The following is a 19,593-nucleotide window of genomic DNA, read 5'->3' on the forward strand; positions in this document are numbered from 1 at the left end:
ACAGGAGCAAGATCCATCTTTATTGTTGAACTGGTACCCTTTATACAGACACAAACCATCATATGAAGCTACGCCAGCATTCCTACGATGGCATGCCATCTTAGTCTGCCACATATCACGTAGTTGGCATTTGTTTAACATGTTTTCACTGTAGGAAAGATACTGGCGGTTGGGATACAGAAGCATCTAATCTCATTCCTCCCTCACCACATGGAAAAAAAGGGGAAATAAACTGTAAAACTGACATGTGTTAGCTGTCGTTCAGTTGAAAAAAGTGCAAACAGACATAAAAAAAGAAAGTACACAAAGAGGGTTTCACAGCCTGTTGACTGGATTCATCTAGAGACCGGAGGACAGAAGCAAGAGCAGACGGGAACAGAGCGGATATCTCATGGTCGTGGTGTCGGACTGAAGCCGGATCTGTTTGGATATGGCACACACCTTTTGGTCCACAGACATTTCTCACTGGATCAGTTTTCTCTTTAATCTTTTTTATATACTGTTGCCCATTCCTCTCCTCTTATTTTAAACTGAATGAAGATTATTATATCATGGCAATACTGTGCAGAGTGAGAGATTCACAGGAAGTAGTCGGGGGTACGGCGAGTGACGTGTGGCTCTCCTCTGCGCGGCGCGGGGTCGAACTGAAGGCTGAAATCAAACAAAACACCAGATCAGACACCTGAGCGTTCATGAACTCTGCTTCCTCTTCTATCAAGCGTTTCAACTTACAACGAGTACTTCAGGGTGTCGTCGAGCTCCATGATGGCCGCCTGATTACCACACCGGTAACAGTAGTTGGGTGCGCTGAAAATCGTTACCACATTGCGATCATGGCACCAGTTGTAGCCCTAGAGGACAAAAAGAGAAAAATTAACTGACTGACACAGACTTAAATCAAATGTAAGACTTAAAGGATTAGTTCACTTTTAAATAAAATTTTCCTGATAATTTACTCTCCTCCATGTCATCCAAGATGTTCATGTCTTTCTTTCTTCAGTCAAAAAGGAAATGAAGGAAAACATTCCAGGATTTTTCTCCATATAGTGGACTTCACTGGGGTTCAACGGGTTGAAGGTCCAAATGTCAGTTTCAGTGCAGCTTCAAAGAGCTCTACATGATCCCAGACGAGGAATAAGAGTCTTATCTAGAGAAACCATCGGACAGCGTAAGCTTTTTGAAGAATACAGAAAGCAGAAGCACATACAAGGCGATCATTTTGTGTTTATAAAGCATATACAGTTGTATTTTTGCAGAAAACATCCGATGGTTTCTCTAGATAAGACTCTTATTCCTCGTCTGGGATCATGTAGAGCTCTTTGAAGCTGCACTGAAACTGACATTTGGACCTTCAACCGTTTGGTGCCCAGTGAAGTCCACTATATGGAGAATAATCCTGGAATGTTTTCATCAAAAACCTTCATTTCTTTTCCACTGAAGAAAGAAAGACATGAACATCTTGGATGACATGGAGGAGAGTAAATTATCAGGAAAATGTTATTTATTTAAAAGTGAACTAATCCTTTAAAACATTTTTTAAAGACCTAGAGGCAGTTAAGGCTGGAATACACTACATGACTTTTGCCCCGATTTACAGTCTGAACTAGTTGACAAAAGTCAGAGCCAGTCAGCATACTTGAGCCGACAGATTTCATGGAAAATCGCGTAGTATATGATGGTCACGGACTCCGATTTTTAGCTTCAGATTTTGAGGATATCAAAGCATGTTTGATATTTTGAGCCGATTTTAGAACACATCAGTGAACTATATGTGTTGCTAATATATACAGTAACGTTACTAGGGCCCTATAATTTCAACGATCACGGAATCCATTCATAAAAACGGAATTTACTATATAACGCGGAATGTCACGGAATTTGTCACATTTTTGATGAATGAATTAAAAGCAGGTCAGTACACAAATTAAATCGCGATATAGACTAGTGACTGAATATTAAACTGCAAAAAGACTATTTAAACATGAATCCTGCATGCCTGTGTGACTGAAATGAATGATGCGGAAGCGCGGTTTCATTTACCTCACACCGCCTCACGCACACTGAAGCACACGCGACGCTCGCGGTGTTTTCGTCCTCCGTCGCCTCACTATATGAACGCACAAATTCATCTCCAGAGCTGCTCTGAAAGTCACTTCATCAGCATTTAACCGCTTCGTTTGAGAAAACTATCGTCATAAACACTGAGAAACTCAAACCGTCAAAATAAAAGTTCGATTTAACTTGACAGAAACATATTACTGTTGTACAGTAGAATTTAGATAAATTAAAATATATTTTAAACAATAATCTCAGTGTTTCTTCCATGCTTTAATTTTAACAGTAAAGCTCTGTTGTGCAGCACATTGTCTGACAAAAAAAGTTTAATTTCATGATTAAAAGATAAATTAAATGGTATGCGTTCATTTGATTGCCAGAAAAATTTAAATACACAACAGAACTTCTGAAGAAAAAAAAAAATTCATAAAAAAATATTTTTTAATTAATTAATATTGTTGTTTTTAAGAATTAAATTAATTAGACATGCTTTTTGATTATTAAAATGGAATTAAACCATTAAAATGGAATCCAGAAAACAGAATTTGGTAAAAATAAAATTTGATGGGAAAAAATAAAACGTAGGGCCCTAAAAAAAAAAAAAAAAAAAAAAAAAATGTAATTTTTTTGTTAAACTTATTAAATTGTTGATAAATTGGACAAGATTCATTATTTCAATAAATTAGACATGCTTTTTGATTACTAAAATTTAATTTAACCATTAAAACGGAGTCAAAAAATAAATAAAACTGAAAAAACTGAATCCAGAAAAATTAAAACGGAATTTGGGAAAAAATAAAACGGATTTTATAGGGCCCTACGTTACACGGTACAGTCATACGCTGCCTGAACAATGCAAATCAATGGTGAGAAGTCGAGAGAATAAAAAAAATGAGACTATTGTACAAGATCGGGTAATAAAGGAAAAACGTACCGTCTTTCAGCTCACGAATCACAAGCTTGGCGAGTTTGAGACACTAAAATATACCGCTTACTGCCGCTAGATGGAGCCGCGCCCACGAGCTCGCACATGACATGCATGAAATAAATGAGAAAACACAGAATCTGCCGTTTGTTTAGTAATCGTCTGCGGCAATTTCGTCACACAGTCGGGTCAATACAGCTCACGTCACTCCCGGGTTGGAAAATACGGAAATTCTTTCTTATACAGAAAAAAAAAAAAAAAAAAAAAAAAAAAAAAAAAAAAATCGCTGAATACTACTGAGTGGAGCTCCACCATGATGGAAAAATTGCTTCAGTAAGTACTGTACTGTTATAACTTTGTCTTGAGAGAGTTAGCAAACCACATTCTGCAGTAAATCCGGATTCATTCATTATTAAATGTGTTAATATTCATCACTATCCATTATACATTTACGCTTTATCCTGGATATGTAGCTGGATTAAAATGTCAGAAGCTGCGAATTATTGATTATATTACATTAAATGTACACAGCGACTGATAATTGATTATATTAAAAGGTAACAACTTGGATAATCATAAAACTACACAATTTACCTCCAACTCCTGCTGTAATCTGTCCATAATGACTGTGTCTACCCACCCCTGTCTATCTCCAAACGCATTCGAGCCGAGGTTGAGCTGTTTGTATTCACTGTACATATGAATAAAAGTCTAAATTAAATGTGTTCACAATATAAAGTGATTGTGTTAAACCGCTACATTTCATTTGGATTGATTTTGCCATCTCTTTATGAATGTCTTGAAGTGTTTTGGATGAATGTCAATGAAGGGACAGAAATCTGTCAGATTTCATTAAAATATCTTCATTTGTGTTCCGAAGATGAACAAAAGTTTGTAACGACATGAGGGAGAGTAAATGAAGGACATGCGCAGATGAACCCACCTCCATCACTAGCTGGTGAGCTCTAGAGACCAGCGTAAGGCCATTTGCATGGTTGAATGTCTCAGATATGTCCTGCCCAAAAGTGTAGCCTGCACCTCTGGGAGAAATACCCCAACCTCCACGGTCATCCGGATCAGACCACAATAAATCACACATGGGTCCCTGAGGAAAACCAAAGATGAGAGCCATTAGTGCTTGATTTCTATTTTGCCATTTGACTCAAAACCACACAACAGCAGTTAAAACAGTCACACGTATGAGGATAAGAAACAACACGATCAGATAAACGATCAATACCTCGTGAGGAACTTCCTGTAAACGATCCAGCGCTCTGATGTGATCAAGAGTGTCTATGGACGGTGACAATCCTCCATGAAGACAGAATATCTACAGAGCAGAACATAAGAGGTGAACTTCACAACAAAAGCTAAAGTGTGTCATTTCTGTCATCAAATTATATATATTTATATAAATAAAAACCAAGTCACAGTCTTGAGCTTCAGCAGAGGGAGAATGGACCTACCTGACCATCTACCAAGGCAGTGAGGGGAAGGTAATCGAAGAGGTCTGTGAAGTATTTCCAAACATTAGCATTGCCGTATTTTCGTAAGCACTCGTCATAAAAGCCGTACACTTGTGTGATCTGTCTGCTTTCGTGGTTCCCTCGAAGTATCGTAATGCGTTCACGGTACCTAACCTGGAATTCGAAGACATAATCAATGATTAAAGATGTACCTACTGTTAAAAAGCCTTCCCAAGTGTCTCAGCAGAATAAAATTAAGCAGCATCACAATGATTTTAACATTTTTATTTGACCATCAACCTTCATTGAGACTAATTTCACGGACCACTCGTCTCGTGACTTGAGTACGAGTTCAGACTGCACAGCTAACATCAACATTTCCAATTACAATCCCATTCTGAGGCAGAAATATATTTATATATTTATATGCAATGCAATAGGCTATGCATGCTAACCACTGCCATGATAAATAAACTATAACCAACCATCGCCGGTTAGCAGTGGGTTGAGTGGCTTGAATTAACAGATCATTTGGGAGCAGATGTCTAAGTTTCATCACTGCAGTTGAGCGTATTGTGGTGGCAGAAAAACAGTGGTAACAATGGAGGAAAACGTGCAAAATCCATGTCTTCTAGTGCCTTTGGATGTCAGATCAGAATGCAAAAAAAGATGGTATTCTACAAAAATGAAGACTATCATCAAATGAAACGAAATGGACATTAAACGGACAGACTGAACTGATGAAACCTGCGATGATTAGTCTACTATTAAAGCAGGAATTATATATATATATATATATATATTTCACATATGTGGTTCATGCGGGCATAACGCATTCGCGCTACAGTTACAGCATGAAATGATATTTAAACGGATAACATTTTTATCTCACAATTCTGACTTTTCTCGCAATTGCGAATTTATATCTTCTAATACAGACTAACAACTTGTAAGTATTAGTTTATACCACAATTCTGAGGGAAAAAAGTCAATTGCAGGATATAAACATACAATTAAGTTAATCTCTTGCAATTCTGATTTTTCATCTCAGATTTAAGATATACAGTACAGTCCAAAAGTTTGGAACCACTAAGATTTTTAATGTTTTTAAAAGAAGTTTCGTCTGCTTACCAAGGCTACATTTATTTAATTAAAAATACAGTAAAAAACAGTAATATTGTGAAATATTATTACAATTTAAAATAACTGTGTACTATTTAAATATATTTGACAAAGTAATTTATTCCTGTGATGCAAAGCTGAATTTTCAGCATCGTTACTCCAGTCTTCAGTGTCACATGATCCTTCAGAAATCATTCTAATATGCTGATCTGCTGCTCAATAAACATTTATGATTATTTTCAATGTTGAAAACAGTTGTGTACTTTTTTTTTTTCAGGATTCCTTGATGAATAGAAAGTTCAGAAGAACAGCATTTATCTGAAATACAAAGCTTCTGTAGCATTATACACTACCGTTCAAAAGTTTGGGGTCAGTAAGAATTTTTATTTTTATTTTTTTGAAAAGAAATTAAAGAAATGAATACTTTTATTCAGCAAGGATGCATTAAATCAATCAAAAGTGGCAGTAAAGACATTTATAATGTTACAAAAGATTAGATTTCAGATAAACACTGTTCTTTTGAACTTTCTATTCATCAAATAATCCTGAAAACAAATATTGTACACAAATATTTTGTACAATTGTACACATTAAATGTTTCTTGAGCAGCAGATCAGCATATCAGAATGATTTCTGAAGGATCATGTGACACTGAAGACTGGAGTAACGATGCTGAAAATTCAGCTTTGCATCACAGGAATAAATTACTTTGTCAAATATATTTAAATAGTACACAGTTATTTTAAATTGTAATAATATTTCACAATATTACTGTTTTTACTGTATTTTTAATTAAATAAATGTAGCCTTGGTGAGCAGACGAAACTTCTTTTAAAAACATTAAAAATCTTAGTGGTTCCAAACTTTTGGACTGTACTGTAAATACACTCAGAAAAGAATTAGAATTGTGAGATATAAACTTTGTTTTTATTCTTTTGTTCCATGGCTTCCTTAGACTGCAGAACTGTCATTTTCTGCCTCAGGTAGGCTCCGCCCACAACACACATCATTGCTGTTTGCAAACACCCAATTGGTCTATTATAGTTGCGCAAACACGCATCCGTTCTCTTCTTTGTGTCCATCTTCAGCATGTCCTGTCTCTGGTCCGTGTTAACGTCCTGTTGTAATATTTACACACTAATGACATTTTTGGGAAATGACTGCAATGCAGTTCGTGCTCGAGTCCGGAATAGAGAAAAGAGGCCAAAATAAAACTAAAAACTGATTTATAGCCAGTCGACCGGTGCATCTCTAGCATCTAGCGGTCGGGTTTAAACCGAACACAAAGACACTGGCATGAATTTTGGATGTTAACAAATGAATAAATATCAATACAGCGTTTTTGAGAATCAAGGATAACCTTAAATACTCATAAATGGACACAATTTATGATAGTTTAAATGCTTTTTGGGATATTCCCTTTCATGCAGTGTTAATAGAGCCGTTTGTGAATGCAAAAGTCTGCAAAGTTTCATAGATCAAAGTTCAGTTATTGTCTCCTAAAAGAGAGAAGTGATTCTGAACGGCTGAAACGTGTCGTCAGTAACTCCAATCCTGCTGAACCTGTGTAGGTTTGGAACAATCACAACAGACTGACCAATCAGAGAAGAGCAGGCTCTCAGAAAGGCGGGGTTTAGAGAGACCAAATCCTTGATTGAGCAACTTCATACACTGTGAGAAAGAAAAAAACGACAAAACAAGCACTCACCTTGAGGGCGACGAGCAGTGTGACTGTTTCCACAGAATAATAGCCTCGGTCAACATAATCTCCCATGAACAAGTAATTCGTGTCTGGTGACTTTCCTCCGATTCTGAAGAGCTCCATGAGGTCATGAAACTGGCCGTGAACATCTCCACACACAGTGACCGGACATCTCACTTCCTGCACATTAGACTCCTTGGTCAGGATTTCTTTAGCCTGCGGAGAAAATAATAATAATGTCATTCAGACTTCTTACCTGCCAATATTACATCAATTCAACATTATTAAAAATGCACACTGAAACGCTCTTCGTCAGAACACACTTCATCTTCCTTTATTTTCAGGATCTGAGGTGGATTATTAATTGCCGCTTTCGGTACGGCTTTAAACGCCACACAGAATTGATATTCAAACTCGCATTAGATTAAATAAAGCACCTGAGATTATCAGCGTCTCTGCTGTTGCTGCAGCTGTGACGTCACAGAAATAGCGTTTCTAAATTAGAACTGACCCTTTTCACACTTTCAGGTTTCTCAGAAGCATAAGTCGTCATAGTTAGGTAAACTTTTATAGCGGTGAATGAGAGACTTCATTAAATATATTTGTGTTTCCATTGCAAAAACGCGGCTGGAGGGCAGGAAGAGATTTTTCTAGATCACCATTTACGTTTATGGATCAAACCGAGAAACCACAAGGAGCTTTTATCCTTTACGTAACTTATATCGGTTTTTAACTTTAAAGTTTTACAGCGTTTTGCGTCTGCTGATACTGAAATGAATATGGATACCTGCTTACATTTTTCGTTTTTGACTTTAAATATTCTCATTCTTCATGGTATCGTTTGCAGGGAAGAGAAGATGTTTTATCATGATCATTTGGTGTTTTCACTTCAGTTTTGTAGAATCCTGTTCACACTGTTGATCTGGTTACCATGGAAACGGTGCTGCTTCAGCCATCATATGATAGAAAAATAAATGTGTTCAACAAGCTGACAGAAGCCGATCCATTTCTTCGTTGGAAGGGTGTAAATGTAGGCCAACTCGTTTTCATGTTGTCTTTGTAAATATTCACTTTCCCATATGGCCACGGAGGAGAATCAGAGGGTCATTCAGCGGACAGACACCGACACACTGTATTTTTTTGTATTTATTTCAACAAATGACAACCAAAATCAAGCCCATAGAAGCTTGTGAACAGTTTTGAAGTGGCTGCGTTCAAGTTATAGTCATTCACAAGCCGAGTGAGAGTCATACTCGCAAATATAATGTTAATTATTACATCAAAACAAATACAAATCTTTCAAAAACACTAGAAAAGAAAGTGACATTATTAGATTTACTATACAGCGTCTCCCCGTCACCTCCTCAAGCTGCTTCCCTTAGTGTGTTTACATGCAGAAAAGGCTAAAATTGTATCACACCATCCAGTTTTTTCCCTGAACGATGATGTGAGCTCCTGTTTCAATTCCCAACTCTGACCTACAATGGCGACATTTCTCACAATCATGACAGAAAATCAAAATACTGCCCTAACGTCACTAGCAAACGCGGCGTGACGGCAGCTTCACATTCTCTATATCTTCCTCCTTGATGGCACTCAACTCTTTCAATTCAGTAGAAAAATCACTCCTCTTCATAACATAAGCAGCGTTAACTAGTTAATTTGATGCAAAGATAAAACCTGATGAAATTAGACCCGACCGCATTTATTTTTGAACCCGAAAGTCAACGGCACTGACGTCTCCACAGCCTGCATGCTGCTCCATTACTTTCATTTATTTAGTTATACTTTATATTATTGCCTGCCCGATGGATACACGTCACTTCTGAGTTCGACTTTCAATTGTGACCAGTGGATTTGTGTTGTCTGCAACGCTATTTATGCTACATCATCTCCGGCGCACACAAAGAAGGAACGATCTGCATGAAACCACAGCATTCCTGATGGATCTCTGGATTTCTGTGCGAGGTTACAAACGTTTGATCCTTTTCTATGCGTTTCTCAGAAGTGCACTTGACGTGAACATGCAAGTAGTGCTGTCAATCATTCATCACTGTAACCTCATTACGTCCTGTAACTTTTAGCGTAATGTTATTTACCTGACCATAAGATGATTAAAGTTTATTTTAATCTGTGCTGATGGCACTCGTTGAGACGGCAGGAAAAAAATGGAGAGTGTAAATGCGGAATAAGCAACCGTGCGTATTGAGTCCATTGCATGTAGAAGCGCGGATTCAAAGAGTAACGTTTTAATATAATTGTTTAAAATAAAATAAAATTGTGTTAAATGCCTGACATAGTTTAAAAGAATTCGGGTCTTCTTGGGTCCATCCAGAAAAAGGACATTTATTTTAAATTACCCAAGACCACTGATACCGAACCCGACCCGTGTCCAAAGCACCTGAAGTTTTGGACCTGAACCCGCTCGGGTCGGACCTCTGGTTTTGGGATCCAAGTGGACCCGTGAAAGGGTTAGTTCACCCAAAAATGAAAATTATGTCATTAATGACTCACCCTCATGTCGTTCCAAACCTGTAAGACCTTCGTTCATCTTCAGAACACAGTTTAAGATATTTTAGATTTAGTCCGAGAGCTTTCTGTCCCTCCATTGAAAATGTATGTACGGTCTACTGTCCATGTCCAGAAAGGTAATAAAAACATCAAAGTAGTCCATGTGATTCAATGGAATCAATTCAGTGGAATCAATTCAGTGGAATCAATTCAGTGGAATCAATTCAGTGGAATCAATTCAGTGGAATCAATTCAGTGGAATCAATTCAGTGGAATCAATTCAGTGGAATCAATTCAGTGGAATCAATTCAGTGGAATCAGTTCAGTGGAAAGGATTCCGGAAGAGAATACAATGCTGAATAAAGTCACATTTTTTATTATTTTCGGACCAAAATCTATATAAGATGCTTCAAAAACTTCTAACTGACCCTCTGATGTCACATGGACTACTTTGATGATGTTTTTATTACCTTTCTGGACATGGACAGTATACCGTACATACATTTTCAATGGAGGGACAGAAAGCTCTCAGACTAAATCTAAAATATCTTAAACTGTGTTCTGAAGATGAACGAAGGTCTTACGGGTTTGGAACAACATGAGGGTGAGTCATTAATAGGGATGTCCAGATCCGATCATGTGATCGGAAATCGGGCCCGATCACATGGTTTCAGACTCGATCGGAATCGGACGTTACCTCCCCATCAGGACTCGGATATATATGTATTAGGGGTGCAACGGTTCTCGGTAAAAAAATCGAACCATACGGTTCTTCACTTATTATTTATTATTTAAGAGCTGCTGTGCAGCCAAATTATGTACCAGTTATCAATGTAAAGCTGCTTTGACACAATCTGCATTGTAAAAAGCGCTATATAAATAAAGGTGACTTGACTTGACTTGACTTGACGGTTAGGTACGCACTTGCACCGCGGTCCATCTCGAATGACGACGCATCTATTGGTTAATATGGTTTGTTTAAAATAGTAACGTGGAAAACAGACAGATTTCAGATAATGTATGTTTCAGTCGATAGATGCACAAAACGTTACAACAACGATGATCAGAAAGCGTGGACAAAACAGTCACTGTTTGCAAACTGTTAACTGCGAGTGCCGTATGCTCTAAATGTCCAGTCATTTACGCCGTCATCACCCGGGTGTTGATAGCGCGCGAGCGCAGGTGAGACCTGAACAGCACACGTTGCTGTCTGTGTTTAAACTAACTCATTTAAGCCTTGCTGATTTAAACCTTCAAGAACAAGACGCGAAAGAGAGCTAGCACGCGCTGTGAGAAGATTTGTGTGCGCTCATCCGAAGCGCGCTCACGCTTATTTCAGTCAGCGCGCAAATACTGAGTTCTCTTTCGCGTCTTGTGCTTCAGCAGACAAATTCATTCAAAATTATGTCAACATGCCCGTCCTAGCGAGTATCCTAGCAAACATAGTCGGTTATGTCTTAAGAGAACGTATATTAGTCGAGAAAGACAGCGCATGTGGAACAGTATATGTACTGGATCGTGCATGTCTTAAAGGGAAAACAACTACTCTTGCTGCCTGTATTTAATGTTAAATCAAACAACAAATAAAGAAATCACTCACTGCTCTTGACTGAATAGTTTTTGTAACTTCAATAATGATTAATCTTTATTTATTTTATACAGTAAAGATAATATGCAGTGATATTTTATATTTGATTACTATTTGATTACTGTTAGATACCTGAAAAGCACTGTTCCTGGATCTGTTTTTTCGCTCTTCTTTATTCTTTTTTTATGTAGGCTATTATAGAAGTATCGGATCGGGACTCGGTATCGGCAGATACTCAAAATCAAATGACTCGGACTTGAGGGCAAAAAAACCTGATCGGGACATCCCTAGTCATTAATGACATCATTTTCATTTTTGGGTGAACTAACCCATGAAGACCTCTAGTCCATTGTCGTGTCTCGCCATTGCAGCTGGTTAGAATAAACTCTGATTAACACGGAAAAGACGTCGCACTGCGATAGGACACGTGTTAGTTTATCTCTTTTTTTGATACCACAATTAAAGCCAAACTTCAAAAGCCATCTATAGTCTATAATCCAACTGCTGTAACAATGTGTGTCTGTAGATACGACTGTACTGTGGGTAGAGATGTGTAACAACATCCATCCTTATTTTTGTAGTTCTGTTTTTTTTTCTTGATTCGAGGTTTCTGTTATTTCATAAGTTAACAGTGGGAGTTAAATCTCTCGTTTCATTCTGCAGATGAAAAAAACTGAGACTGCATTCTGTATAAATTTGGTAAAGGCTGTGAAAAAAAACGATCTACAGTCTAATAAAATGATACAACTACCCATTTCTGAAAACTGTTTGATAGTTAGTCTAGTATGGCAAGCCGTTTTAAGCTTAAAATGTTCCCAGCGCATTCTTACTAGTGACAACTAGAGCTCTTTAATACACTAGAGCTTTCTGAGTCTGACGACGCCGACTGTCATCTCTGCAGTGTAGTGGATGAGTCTATAGAGAGAAATGCACATCAAGCACGGCACTACTTTAGCTCCTACACTTGGATATGTGCCTAATAATAGCGCACATTTATCTAGGTTAATGTTAGAGCGAGCGGCCATGTGAAGTGGGTAACGTTTGGCCGTGTTAACCACAGACAGATATATATATATACACACACACACACCTAGTTAGCGGCTGTTTCTATAAGTCGCTATGCATAAACTGTCCGCCATATTGGAACAGTCAAAGTCGGTCCATGAACACTCGAGTTGACTGGCCGTTAACAACCGTAGTTATACGCCTGTGTATCTATATCTGCAATAGACTTTGGCAGATGATTTCATAGGATTTAGTTTATCATTAATGTTAGATAATCCTGCATATGCTAAAAAAAAGGGTTACCATAGTTTAAAAACCTGTAATATTGAGTGATAAAAAAACAAAAGCAACACGTTCTCACTTGTGAAAGCTCATCACGTTTTTCGGGAAGTTAAATCTGGGCAGTTTTTACAACCAGACGCTGAACAATGTTGTGGCATCTTGGAAAACTCATTGATTTTTACTGAGTGACGACAGCATTCGTTATGTTGACAGTTCCAAGATGGCGGACGCGGTTGAATGTGGCATCTATCTATGCTGTGAACAATCTGCCCGTCATTGACTGTGGCTTCACCACGTCCTGTGGACTTTATTTCCTGTGACTAATTCAAATTTGGTCTTCTAACATGAATGTGCACTATTGCAGGTAATAATTAGCAGCTATTTTAGTGGATTCAAATTAGAGATGCACCAATATATCGGCCGATAATCAGGGTCGATATATCCTGTCAGTCAAAAGAGGGCAGGAAAATGCACTGAATTTGTGCTTTGTGTAAAGAAAATGCTAAGAAACCAGTTTGATGTTTAATATTAGTAGTCTTATATGAATTAATAACATTCAGAAAGTTAAGAAATATCAGAATTTAGTTAATGTGTGTTAATATTACTTTAAGTAATGTGTTATAACTGATACCAGTTACTCTGAAACAAGTTGATGAAATGGAGAGAATAAAGTTATTTGCATTTCTTGCAAAGTATAATTAAAAATATAATGATTAATTAATTAATTATAATGAAATTACCATTAATTTAAATGAAGATATAAAAGGCAGAACCCCCAAACTATCGGTATCGGCAGAAAACACACTGAATAATCGGCGGAGAAATGTAGTATCAGTGCATGTCTAATTCAAATTAAACAAGTTGAGATTACTTATAAATATTGGTTTTTAAATGGGTTTACTCAAATAACTGAACAACCTTCACTAGTTTTATTTGTCATGGTACCAAATAGATTACTTTAAAGGGGGGGTGTAATGCTATTTCATGCATTCTGACTTATTTACACTGTTGAAGAGTTGGATTCTCATGCTAAACACGGCCAATGTTTCAGAACACAAGTTGGACGTATGACGGCGTATTTCTGTGCCAAATACACTACTTCCAGTTTCGGTACAGGGTTCGGAGAGTTTTTATGGAGTGTGTCCTTTATGACGTCAAAAGAAAGGATTCCTTGTATAGGCTCTTCTCCCTGATACACACACACACACACACACACACACACACACACACACACACACACACACACACACACACACACACAACCCAGAGTAAGATCACGCCCATCAACACGTTTCGTTCGGGATACGGAAGCCGAGAGATTTTTCAACAATGGCTGTGTCCCAATTCAGGGGCTGCACCCTTCGAAGGCTGCATACATCATCGGTCTCATTTAAGAAAAATAACCGTTAGATTGCAACGTAAGAAAGAAATTACAGTATTTTACACCTCGCAATGAATATCAGTCAATTTTATTACGGTTACTTTTCTTAAATATGACATCCTTGATGACGTATTCAGCCTTCAGATGCGACCTCCGGAGGACGCAGCCTCCTTAATGAGACGCAGCTCCTGTCAACAGAGGAGTGTGTTTTTGGTTGTGAGGGAAAGATTCCCAATGAACCCAGCGTTAAGGGAACAGAGGATGAAGTTTGTTTTTCCGAGGCAGTGACGGAGTTGTGCACATATGTTTGTTTGTTCCCGGGAATTCGGTGATGAATACTTTGTAAACAAGTCCCAGTTCGGCGCAGGATTTGCAGATCGCGTGCGGTGAGTAAAACTGCATTAGATGTCTGTGTTTTGCAAGTGCATATAATATAAACAACACAAATGTTTTTGTTCCCTGTTTATTTAGTGATGTCGACGATCTCTACGCAGAAGCTGCGCGCGCTCGTGAATCTTTAGCTCCGCCCACAGCACTGGCTGCAGACACGCCTCCAGGAGCTCGGCTTTTTCCGGAAAGACTCGGTTTAGCGCATCTATCTTTTATAAATATGACAAAACTTAAGACTTTTCGGAGATATGAAGGATGCATTGTTACTCTCAATACTCTCAGATTTAAGTCACCGATCAAAACTTTCACACACTCATGATTCAATCCCCCCTGCACACTTTGGCAATTTGTCGAAGTATGTAACACGATCAGAGAAGAATAAAGAGCACTGCTGTGCTAGTGTAGCATGTGTGCTCTGCTGTCATCAGATGATGGCCACTCACACAGGCGCCATTTTGAGACACTGCGAGTGATGATGAGGAAGCAGCCGCATTCAAACGCCTCGCTTTTACAATAATAATAAAAAAACACATTTATATTTAGAAACTCTGTCAAAACTAAGTTACACGTTGTTTTTATCCGAATAGAAGTGAATGTGATTTAACAAGTCTCGATTTATTTAGTGCTGTAGCTTTCAGACTACCATAAATAACAAAAGGCACAGATCGACTCAACATTCACGAGTGATTTCATTAAAGATTTACACAAGACGTGTCGGATAAATCAAGAACAATCGTAGTTTCTTACGAGTGTTGCGTCGGTTTAAAATCCGCCATCTTGTAGCTTAGCAGCTAACGCGGCTAAAGGTATAAAAATATCAAATAAAGCCCGAAACGCGGTGTTTGACGGTGAATCTCACACATACCTTCTCACAGAGGCTCTTGACTTGGCTTTCTGAGAGCTGTTTGCATTCATTCAGCTGCTCGATCCACTGATCCAGCTCTTTCGTGAACGCCTTTTCGTCCATGTCGGCTTCTTTACTCGATTTTCACTCAGATTTCTGATCTAACTTCGCCCAGCTTTCCACGAATATCCACCCGAAATCGACTGATTACTTTAAAACGTTCATGTGGCCAGGGATCTTGGAGTAATTAGAGAAGGGAATCCTGTGAGGAAAGAGAAGCCGACGGCCTTCAGAGTCCCACCCTGACCCACAGTTGTTTTCACTTCAGCCTTCCTCACATCAGACACCGACAACCGGCGCGCCGCTGATTGGACGCTCACAGATGATACTCCGCTCTGATTGGTTGCCAAATGCGTCGTTGGGCGTTTTCCTTTACTGCAATGGGATCTCATTAACACGTCAACGGTTATATTATTTTTATTTTATTTATCTTTTTGTGTGTGTATTATGTCGATATATATTATTGTTTTATAATTATGTTTCTATTTTATTTAGAATTGTTGATAAATATTACATTCATAATTGCTCAATGTCAATGTTGACAGAAAAAAGAGCATGTTTTCAGATTCAAACATTAAATTTTGATCCAAACTTTGGGGTGAACAGTCAGAGAAAGTAAGATACTGCCTTGTTAAGGTAAAGAAAGTCCTGTTTATAGAGCTCAAGTGTTTGAGTGCTTTGGTAAATTATATTTCTAAAATATAAAATGTCAAAATTATGACATACTAAGTTATGAGATGAATCAAGTCTTTTAAGTCATAAATAATGACATAAAAGTAGCAAATTATGAGATACTAAGTGCAAGTCATGACTTAAAAAGTAGGGATGCATGATATACAGTACAGTCCAAAAGTTTGGAACCACTAAGATTTTTAATGTTTTTAAAAGAAGTTTCGTCTGCTCACCAAGGCTACATTTATTTAATAAAAAAATACAGTAAAAAACAGTAATATTGTGAAATATTATTACAATTTAAAATAACTGTTTTCTATTTGAATATATTTCACAAAGTAATTTTTTCCTGTGATGCAAAGCTGAATTTTCAGCATCGTTACTCCAGTCTTCAGTGTCACATGATCCTTCAGAAATCATTCTGATATGCTGATCTGCTGCTCAAGAAACATTTAATGTGTACAATTGTACAAAATATTTGTGTACAATATTTTTTTTCATGATTCTCTGATGAATAGAAAGTTCAAAAGAACAGTGTTTATCTGAAATCTAATCTTTTGTAACATTATCAATGTCTTTACTGCCACTTTTGATTGATTTAATGCATCCTTGCTGAATAAAAGTATTCATTTCTTTAATTTATTTAAAAAAAAAAAAAAAAAAAAAATTCTTACTGACCCCAAACTTTTGAACGGTAGTGTATAATGCTACAGAAGCTTTGTATTTCAGATAAATGCTGTTCTTTTGAACTTTCTATTCATCAAGGAATCCTGAAAAAAAAAGTACACAACTGTTTTCAACATTGAAAATAATCATAAATGTTTATTGAAACTTCTTTTAAAAACATTAAAAATCTTAGTGGTACTGTATATCGGCCACAATATTGGTATCGGCTGATAAATAATGGAATATTTCCTTATAATTGTGTGTTTGGGACATGGCTTTTAATGGTGAGACTTTTGTTTTTGTAATCAGGCTCTCAAAAATTATATAAAAATTTGGATTAAGATTTATCGGCCAATATATCGGTTATCGACTTTCAAATATAAAGAATTATCGGTTATCGGTATCGGCCAAAATTTTCTTATCAGCGCATCCCTATTAAAAAGTCATAATTTTGATTTTTTTTGTCATGACATAAAATGCCATAAAAGACTTATGTAGTATTGTGACACACCAGGTCATAATTATAAGATTAAAAAGTCAAAATTATGACATAGTAAGATATGAGATGAATTGAGTCATAAATTATGACATAAAAGTAGCAAATTATGAGATACTAAGTCTAAATCATAACTTAAAAAGTAGGAATGCACAATATATCGGCCACAATATCAGTATCGGCCTGATAACTAATGGAATATTTCCTTATAATTGTGTGTTTGGGACATGGCTTTTAATGGTGAGACTTTTGTTTTTGTAATCAGGCTCTCAAAAATTATATAAAAATTTGGATTAAGATTTATCGGCCAATATATCGGTTATCGACTTTCAAATATAAAGAATTATCGGTTATCGGTATCGGCCAAAATTTTCTTATCAGCGCATCCCTATTAAAAAGTCATAATTTTGATTTTTTTTGTCATGACATAAAATGCCATAAAAGACTTATGTAGTATTGTGACACACCAGGTCATAATTATAAGATTAAAAAGTCAAAATTATGACATAGTAAGATATGAGATGAATTGAGTCATAAATTATGACATAAAAGTAGCAAATTATGAGATACTAAGTCCAAATCATGACTTAAAAAGTAGGGGTGCATGATATATCGGCCACAATATTAGTATCGGCCCAATAAGAAAATTTGGCCTATATATTCAATTTGATAAATAATGGATTATTTCCTTCTGAAACACTTTAAATGTGCACTGTTCACCATGATGGTTTTGAATTGCATGAAATATGACTGAAATCACTTCAAAAAGGAAAATGCAGTTAAGTACAACATACAGCACAAATCCGTCATATAAGTTACATAATATTATAATGAGAAATAATGAAAAATTACATAAAAATTTGGATTTGGATTTAGATTTATCGGCCAATATATCGGTTATTGGCTTTCAAATATAAAGAATTATCGTATCGGCCAAATTTTTCATATCGGTGCATCCCTATTAAAAAGTCATAATATTAAGTCATCATTTTGATTTTTTTGTCATGACATAAAAGGCCATAAAAGACTTACGTAGTATTATGACATACCAGGTCATAATTATAAGATTAGAAAGTCAAAATGATGACATAGTAAGTTATGAGATTAATTGAGTCATAAATGATGACATAAAAGTAGCAAATTATGAGATACTAAGTCCAAATCATAACTTAAAAAGTAGGAATGCATGATATATCGGCCACAATATCGGTATCGGCTGATAAATAATGGAATATTTCCTTATAATTGTGTGTTTGGGACATGGCTTTTAATGGTGAGACTTTTGTTTTTGTAATCAGGCTCTCAAAAATTATAAAAAAATTTGGATTAAGATTTATCGGCCAATATATCGGTTATTGACTTTCAAATATAAAGAATTATCGGTTATCGGTATCGGCCAAAATTTTCTTATCAGCGCATCCGTATTAAAAATTCATAATTATGACATATTAAGTTATAATTTTGATTTTTTTTTTGTCATGACATAAAATGCCATAAAAGACTTATGTAGTATTATGACACACCAGGTCATAATTATACGATTAAAAAGTCGAAATTATGACATAACAAGTTATGAGATGAATTGAGCCATAAATTATGACATAGAAGTAGCAAATTATGAGATACTAAGTCCAAATCATGACATAAAAAGTAGGGGTGCATAATATATCGGCCACAATATCTGATATATGTTCATTTTTAATGTTATCGTTATCTGCCCGATAAGAAAAATTGGCCGATATATTAAATTTGATAAATAATGGATTATTTCCTTCTGAAACACTTCAGATGCACACTGTTCACCATGATGGTTTTGAATTGCTTGAAATATGACTGAAATCACTTAAAAAAGGAAAATACAGTTAAGTACAACATACAGCGCAAGTCTGTCATATAAGATACATAATATTATAATAAGAAATATTGAAAAATTATATAAAAATTTGGATTTAGATTTATCGGCCAGTATATCGGTTATCTGCTTTCAAATTTAAAGAATTATTGGTATCGGCCAAAAATTTCACATAAGCGCATCCCTATTAAAAAGTCCAAATTATGACATATTAAGTCATAATTTTGATTTTTTTTTTTTTTGTCATGACATAAGAGGCCATAAAAGACAGTAAGTTATAATTTCCACTTTTTATGTCAATTTCCACCCTTTATGTCATGATTATGACTTTTTAAGTCATAAATTTCAACTTTTCATCTCATAAATATGACTTATAATATGTCATAATTTCAACTTTATCTCATAATTATGATTTTTTTCCATCTTATGTGGCAGAAATCCCATATAGAGCAGATTATGCTTGCAGTTTTAAAGGTTAAGTAGACGAGTTCATGGTTTCACCGCCCTTTTTTTATTATTATTACTGTTTTTATCAAATTTAATGTAAAAACTGTTTTAGTACAGAAAGCGCCACTG

At 36.3% G+C, this 19,593-nt stretch overlaps 1 protein-coding gene across 1 annotated transcript; it reads right to left on the minus strand.

Moving 5' to 3' along the window:
- Positions 1-15,624, minus strand: ppp2cab (protein phosphatase 2 catalytic subunit alpha b). Its single transcript, XM_048166863.1, has 7 exons — positions 15,293-15,624; positions 7,277-7,486; positions 4,447-4,620; positions 4,221-4,310; positions 3,924-4,085; positions 733-851; positions 1-651 (listed from the first exon to the last, which is right to left on the minus strand). Exons 1-7 carry the CDS (start codon positions 15,392-15,394, stop codon positions 579-581), a joined length of 930 nt encoding a protein of 309 aa, XP_048022820.1. The 5' UTR covers positions 15,395-15,624; the 3' UTR covers positions 1-578.
- Positions 15,625-19,593: the final 3,969 nt, after the last annotated feature.

Source organism: Megalobrama amblycephala, linkage group LG18, assembly GCF_018812025.1.
Source record: "Megalobrama amblycephala isolate DHTTF-2021 linkage group LG18, ASM1881202v1, whole genome shotgun sequence".
Classification (NCBI taxonomy): domain Eukaryota; kingdom Metazoa; phylum Chordata; class Actinopteri; order Cypriniformes; family Xenocyprididae; genus Megalobrama; species Megalobrama amblycephala.